Genomic DNA, 7,735 nt, shown 5'->3' on the forward strand with positions numbered 1-7,735 from the left:
GCAGTGGTGCACGAGGACTCCAAAGTCCCTCTGCACCTCTGATGTTTGAACCTTCTCCGCATTTAGAGAATAGTCTGCGCTATTGTTCCTTTTACCAAAATGCATTATCATATGTTTCCCAACACTGCATTCCATCTGCCACTTTTTGCCCATCCTTCCAGTTTGTCTGAGTCCTGTTGCAATCACTTTGCTTCCTCAGCACTACCTACCCATCCACCTATCTTCGTATCATCTGCAAACTTTGCCACAAAGCCATCAGTTCCATTATTTAAATCACTGACAAACAATTTGAAAAGTAACAGACCCAATACTGACCCCTGAGGAACACCACTAGTCCCTGGCAGCTAACTAGAAAAAGCCCCCTTTATTCCCACTCACTGCCTCCTGGCTGTCAGCCATTCCTCTATCCATGCCAGTATCTTTCCTGTAATGCCACAGGATTTTATCTTGTTAACAGACTAAGATGTACTTGTGTATGACATAACTGACGATGGCACACAACAAAAATGCTTTTCACTGTATCTAGATACATGTGACTAATCCTCCAATAAGAGATTACTCGGTAAGGATCTCTGCACTTCTGTTGTCTTCATTGTTTTAACTTAACTAATTTTGTACTATGTCAAATATTTGTAAAAAGCCAAAAACTATGGCCCATTACAAACTCCTGTTTGTAAAATGGGATTTGCATTGTTTGAGTTGTCCTCGTTTCCTAATTTAGCAGTTAAATATTTTTTTATCTATTTCTTGAAACAAAAGTCTACAACCTGAAAAGTGGCTGGTTAATTAGATGGAAAGAACCACTATTGAGCTGATTTCTTATTTCTTCCACAACCTTTATTGATCCTTCATTTTTTTTTCAAACTTTAAGGTTGAAGTATTTATTGTTTTCCTCTTGTTTGGATACATCAGATTTTCGATTGGGTAGAGATTTAAATCAGCAAAGTTGTTGGCCTGTATTTCTGAATGCTATTGTTTGATGCATTGACTTGTTAGACTAATGAATGCTTTTAAATCTTTAGTCACTGCCTAAATGCTCCTGAAGTGTCCCGTTCAATGTTTAGCTGTTGAAATCAGCCAGTGAGTAGTGAAATACAAATATGTGCACTAAATTCCTAGTTGGTTCAGTTTTAGTTATAGATCTGGGCAGGTTAAGAGCAAAATGAGAATCTGGAAGTTATGCACTTGACCTATTTTATTTCTGTAAAGGGTGGGGTGTCTAAAATTGATTATCTTGTCTGCTTTGTTGGTCAGGGTCTGTTGTAGAGAGGAATAATGGTTTACTATTGTACTTTATATACCATGTCATTAAATATTACATTTACAGGTATTTCCAAAATCTCAAATAGTATGTGCGTTGAAGACAATTTTTGATTTAAATGTAATGAGTTTTGCCAAAGGATCCATGGGAGCAGTAAATGGAATGAGGCCTGATGGTACAATAGATACATCCAGTGTCCAGTCAGATGAGGTTTGGACTGGGGTGGTCTATGGATTGGCAGCTACTATGATACAAGAGGTGAGTTGTTCAAACTTTAGGTTATGCACATTATTCCTGTAAAATGTTTATAATGAGTGAATTTTTGACTAACATAATTGAACAGCAAGAATCAACAGATTCTGGAGATCTAAAATAATGGATAATGTAAATGTTCAGCAGCTCTTGGAGCATCTGTGTAGGAAACAGGTAATGTCATACAAATAGCCTGGTTTCTCAAGAGCACAGATTTATTTTCATTTTTTAAAATGATCATTGAACAATGTTTTTATCATTGAAATTGAAATTCCTGCAGTATGTCTGGAAGTACAAAGAAGCACTTAAAGATTCAAAGTTTCATTTATTAGCAAAGTGTACAACTCTGCAATTCTTCTCCACAAAACCAAAAAAGATGATGATGATGTCCATAGCTTTTTTTCCTTGAGTACTATATATTAATCTTTGATTTTTTTCCCTGGAAATTGTAGGGGCTTGTTGATGAAGGTTTCAAGACTGCAGAAGGTGCTTACAGGACAGTATGGGAACGGCTTGGCATGTCTTTTCAGACTCCAGAAGCTTACTGTGAAAAGAACATTTATCGTTCGCTGGCATATATGAGACCTTTGAGCATTTGGAGCATGCAATTGGCACTAGACAAAATGCATAGTCAAATCAACTGACTCCTTGGTTAGCTTCTGATGGTTCTGGTTACTTTGAGGTCATTCCTTATTTTTTTGCTTTGTTTATTGAGTAATGTACCACTGTACCTCCAACATAATTACCACTGTTATATTGCTTTATAATGTGTTGCTCCATTTAAAGGTAAATGGATACCATTTGGGTGATTAATTCTAAGGACAGTTAGGAGTAAAAATTCATTGAGACGGCTTGATTGCCTGACTTTCAATTATATCAGATATCCTTAAAAGTACCCACACATCGCTGACCTTTCATACCTAAGTATTGGCATAGTAGTAAAGAAGTGCAACTGAACTCTAATTGTAATGTAGAGTAACAGACAAGTTAAAATATTCAAAACCAAAGAACATTCTCAAATTTACTGTGTTGGCTTTTGACATTTAGCCTTTCAATCAGCTCTGATAATTGTAAAACCAAGTGCTAATGTTAATTGTTGTGATAATTTGGGCATTGAACAACTATTGTAGAATGGCAGGTTAGTATTTCTGTTTGGGTTGCTTTCAGGTGTAAAGTGTCAATGATAATAGTTGATGATCATCTTTACATATTTTACTATATTTCATTTCTGGAAGGCTTTGCTTTGAGCTTCATCAAAATTGAAATATGTAATAACTGAATATGGAAGGACTGGAACAGCTTTTTTGCACATTTATTTATACAATCAAAGTAGGTTTAAATGTCTAAATGGTTGTGAATATGTTAATTTGAAATACTTCTCAGCAAATTTTCCTGGTGTAACTGAAGTTTGAAATAAGGCATTTTTAATTTTAGAAATACCTTTGTATACGTGACAGATTTTTAACATCAAAATGAATACCTCTGATCTAAATCTGCAAAGAATAAATTTATTTGTACATTTTGAGTGTTTATATATGAATTGTTTCATAGGATTTTTATTGACTTAAATTTAAAGTACGGTAGTTGTTTATGTATTTCAGAATGAATTTGTTGGACCAGCCATTACTGATTATTGGTTGTTTAGCATTTATTTTCTCATTATATAAAAATAGTTAAATCAACTTTGTGTAATAAACTGTAAGAATATCTTAAACACTATATTCTGCACATGCTGGAAATCTAGAAAAAGACATAAAATGCTGGAGGAACTCAGACAGCATCTGTGGAACTGAATTAACAGTCAACGCTTCGGGCCGAGACCCTAAATCGGGAATCAAGATGATCTAATTTCATGGGTTTCAGTGCAAATCGGTGATCGTTTGAGAAAGAAAGAGGGATAAGTTGCATGATTATTATCCCAGCTTTTGATGTTTGGAAATGATTTTAAAATATAGTGCCCTGGTAAATTTTGCCAGGGTATTTAATGCCCTGGTAAATATTTCAATAAAATATATTTAAAAGTATGGCTATATTCCTGATTTGTTTCTGTTCATTTTCATTGCAATTGGGTCTATTTATTGTGTCATTTTAAGTGACCATTTCTCTCTGCCTCTTTTTTTCCAATCAGATCTATTATTACTATAGGACTTGATATAATCTGACATGTCTCTGCACTGGCCAAAGGAAATAAAAGTGTACGTTAAACATTTTTCAATGATGATGCCCAGGGGCAATTATATGTAAAATGGATCTTTATTAAAATTGCTTCAATCATCTTCCGAACTGTTTTTATTCTTCCTTTATGATTATCAGTGGTAAAAGTTGCATTTATAGTGCTGTCTTTAGATTCTTTGGGAGGTGGAGGTTAGCCATCTCCTACAAATAACGCAGATATTAGACAGCTGGTTAATTTGCAATTGCCCTGTGACTACTGTCTGCCAAAGGGAAAAAAATGAAAATGTTTTGATAATGTAAAGTGTGGAGATTAACAAAATAGCCGTGGTTCCTTATTTGTAACAGTCCTCTATTCCTGCTGAGGGTTGGGAGGGTTGTGAAGGCATAGATAGAATGATTAAAGAATACAACTTGATTTATCAGTCTTTGACATTTGAATAAAATCCCATCTGCATCTTGACTCCAACTGACTTGTTTCTAACCCTTTATCAAATGAAATATTAGCAGAGAAGAAAGCCATGTGTCTCATTGTCCAATCCTGCTGAAAACGTGTTGTTTTGACTACTCCCACTTTCCAGCTATAAATTCTTATTGTACCTCATGTTCGATAAACCACCTTCTCTTCTTTTGGGAATACCAGGCATTCTCCACTCTTGATTTCTTTCTCCCCATCAAATTCCCTTCACTTTATTCAACTAACATAAACATGTGGCCCTTAGTTTTTGACCTTTGGTCCTGAGAGGCAACACAGTAAGATTTTTATCACTGTATGACATAAAATTTGTTTTGCAGCAGCAGTAGCTGAGTGCAAAGATAAATGCAAATTCTTATTTGGATTCCATGGTTAAACCTTTCATTGACTTATTTGTTCTAAGTAACACCATTTTCCCAAACTTGTGCAACTGACCTTCAGACGAAATAAGAGGATAACTACCTTTCCAAAATGTATGATAGCTGGTCTATTTGTATGTAACACTCTGGTTAAGATGTTTACTGCTAAGCTGCAGATATTTCATTTTAGCAGTTCTATAAAAGCAGTGTGTTCAGCTTTTACGATATTTTCATTTCAGCTAAAATGTTAAGATGTTCAATTTAGTAATGTGTCAGCCAATCAGGATGGTGGAATTGGGAGAAAATTTGAGAGAGCTGGGTAGAGAGAGATTTGTGATGGACTGTGTAGGTTTACATGTCTTTTTGGCGACAGCTGCGGAGAGGACGGGAGGGAAGATAGCTGTGGACGCTGTGGGAAGGAGCGTCCCTGGAGTATGAAATGCATTGTGTAGATGAATGTTCCCAAGGAGGAAGGGTCCCAGATGCCACTGAGATGGGTCTTTTGAGGAATGAGGTGGAAAACCTTTGAGCTGAGCTGATTCAGTGGATATTTGCTCTTGTTTTAGCTAAATGAGATAAGTCCGGGAAACCTGACCCACCTGTAGGGCTTATGATACAGTTGACTGCTGCTGAAAAGTGTCTCTTGACTAGCGCGGAGATGGGTATTTTCTGTTACTAATATAAAGAAGGTGGACATTTCAAGCGAGACTGTGAGGGACAAGAAATCTTTGGAAAGTAAGTCAGTGGTTAATTGAACAGAGAGAAAAGAGGCAAAATTACGGAGGGATCCAGTAAAGGAACAGGCTGGCATTTTGGAGAAGAGACATTCCAATCAGTGTATCAAGGGCAATACCAAAGTGCAAAATACTATTCCTGAAGGCTTAATGGGGCCAAGCTCTGATGTATCCATATGGATTGAAGGTGCTTATGCCAGAGCCATACTTGACACAGCTTCTCGAGTTACTTTGCTTTATAGATCTTTTCACAACTGGTATTTGACATGTTTACCGTTGATGCTACTCCGTGCCCTTGAGATTCGGGGCTTAGTACTGATGAGTACTCATACGATGGTTACTTGTCATTGAAACTGGAGTTTTCAGAAGCAGATGTTGGAGTAACTGAGACCATTGACACATCAGTGTTGGTCTTTCTGGATCCAGTCGAAAAGGTTGGAACTTCCATTCTTGTGCAAACAAATACTTCCATTGTGAGAAGGCTCACGGGAGCATGTAAGGAGAGAAATGGAGAAAACATTTTGAAAACTTTGTTCATTCATCCTGTGTTCAGACCTGCTTTTAAGAAGTTCTTCCTAAGCTGGATGATGTATAAAGAACCAGAATCTGCTCTGCGCAAATTAAGGTTATTGCATGAACTTCAAGTGGAAGACAAAAACCTGCTTGTGAAGGAAGATGCAAAGACCAAAGCCCAACTCGATGAATGGAAGATGAAAAAGAAAGGAATAAATGGAGAAACAAAAACAGGACTCATCAGATGTTGTTATGGATGAGGAAACTACGAGGAGAGATCTTAACAGGAGCAATAGAAAGATTAATAAGAGTGAGCTAAATGCACCTTCCCAAGATCAAGATGCACAAACTAGAAGAAAAAGGAAGAAGAAAGGTTGCTAACGCTATCAGAACCACTTCTTGCAGTTTCAGAGTCGACTCCTACAGCCAGCGTGGAGGAGGCCCCAGAACCTGAGGTTGTTTCACAGCCACAAGTCTCACCTGCCAGGCAGAGTGAGCCACCTTGTCAGGAAAGATGTTATCCCATAAGAGTAAGAAATCCTCCACAGTGATTAAATTTTTAGAGCTGAATGAGACAATTCAAAATTTGTTATGCTATAAATGTCTCCATATAGTAGTTTATTATATAATGTACTGTGTATATAGTTGAGATGACTTTGTGTTGGAGTTTATAGCTAAGCAGGGAGGAGTGTTGTGTGTTTAATATTTCAGCTATATTTAAGTAATCTTGTATACATTATTGGTTGATTCAGCTTTCCTGTTGAACTAAATAATTCATTGAGTTATAAGTACGAGGGGTGATTGATAAGTTTGTGGCCTAAGGTAGAGGGAGTCAATTTTAGAAAACCTAGCACATTTATTTTTCAACATAGTCCCCTCTTACATGTACACACTTAGTCCAGCGGCCGTGGAGCATACGGATCCCTTCTTTGTAGAAGTGATCCACACCAGGGGTGATTGATAAGTTTGTGGCCTAAGGTAGAAGACGATGAGTTATACAGCTCTTGTTACATGCACATTGCATTGGTACATTGCTCAAGATTTTCAGCATCTGCAGAATCTTTACTTGTGTTTATGGGATTGATACTAATAGTGTTTTCAGGACAGGAAACTGGATGGGTGGATTCCAAGAAAAAAAACCTGGATTTTTCCAAGATTTTGGAGAGGGCGGAGAAGTTGGAAATAAGATTCCTTTCTCCAGCCTTGACCTTTCCTACCCCCGTGGCTTCACCTATCACCTTCCAGATAGCCTCTTTCCCCTCACCCCATCTTTTTGTTCTGACATCTTCCCCCTTCCTTCTCAGTTCTGAAGAAGAGTCTCAGTCCGAAACGTCGACTGCTTATTCATTTCCAGAGATTCCACCTGACCTGCTGAGTTCCTCCAGCATTTTGTATGTGTTGAATTGGAAATAAGTGGCTGAAATGAGACGTGAAGCATTTGAAAGTGGTGCTGGCAGATTTCAAGGAGAGTGATATCTGCGGGGAGAGGGAGCAGCTCAGATAACGCACTCTTCTTGTAATCTGCTTTATTAACTAATAAACAGGGAGATCGCTGTATATAGTTCGCGTGTCATATTGGCGACCCGTCAATCTTTTGCAAGAAAGGCAGAATAAAAAGTGGAATAAAATCTGACCTCCTCTCTCAGGCGCGAAACGTCAACTGTTAGCTCTTTTCCATAGTGGCTGCCTGGCCTGATAGTTCCTCCAGCATTTTGAGTGTGTTGCTCTCTCTCCCTTGCTGCTGAGAGGTGGATAGAAGGATATGGAGCGTCAGCTGGGGCGGTACTCCGCAAAGCGTCTTCGTTTCCTAGGCAACCCGTAAGTCAGTTCCGACCAACAGGGCAGCTCCATCCAGTCACGTGGAGCGTAAAGCGTAGGGCGGCGAGTCATTGGCCAAAATTTGCCTGAAAGTACCGCCTAACGCACGTTGTCCCGCATAGCTATTTGCTTAGGTAGCTGTCGGTCTTGT

At 38.1% G+C, this 7,735-nt stretch overlaps 1 protein-coding gene across 2 annotated transcripts in view; it reads left to right on the forward strand.

Annotated features, from left to right (window-relative positions):
- Positions 1 to 3,537, forward strand: part of gba2 (glucosidase, beta (bile acid) 2) — a 54,640-nt gene extending 51,103 nt beyond the window's left edge. For both annotated transcript variants that reach the window (XM_073064285.1, XM_073064286.1), the window contains 2 exons: positions 1,328 to 1,519; positions 1,966 to 3,537. In XM_073064285.1, coding sequence (XP_072920386.1) covers positions 1,328 to 1,519; positions 1,966 to 2,157 — 384 coding nt within the window. In that variant the 3' untranslated portion in view covers positions 2,158 to 3,537. The remainder of the gene's footprint in view (positions 1 to 1,327; positions 1,520 to 1,965) is intronic.
- The last annotated feature ends 4,198 nt before the right edge of the window (positions 3,538 to 7,735 follow it).

Source organism: Hemitrygon akajei, chromosome 13 (genome assembly GCF_048418815.1).
Source record: "Hemitrygon akajei chromosome 13, sHemAka1.3, whole genome shotgun sequence".
Lineage (NCBI taxonomy): Eukaryota > Metazoa > Chordata > Chondrichthyes > Myliobatiformes > Dasyatidae > Hemitrygon > Hemitrygon akajei.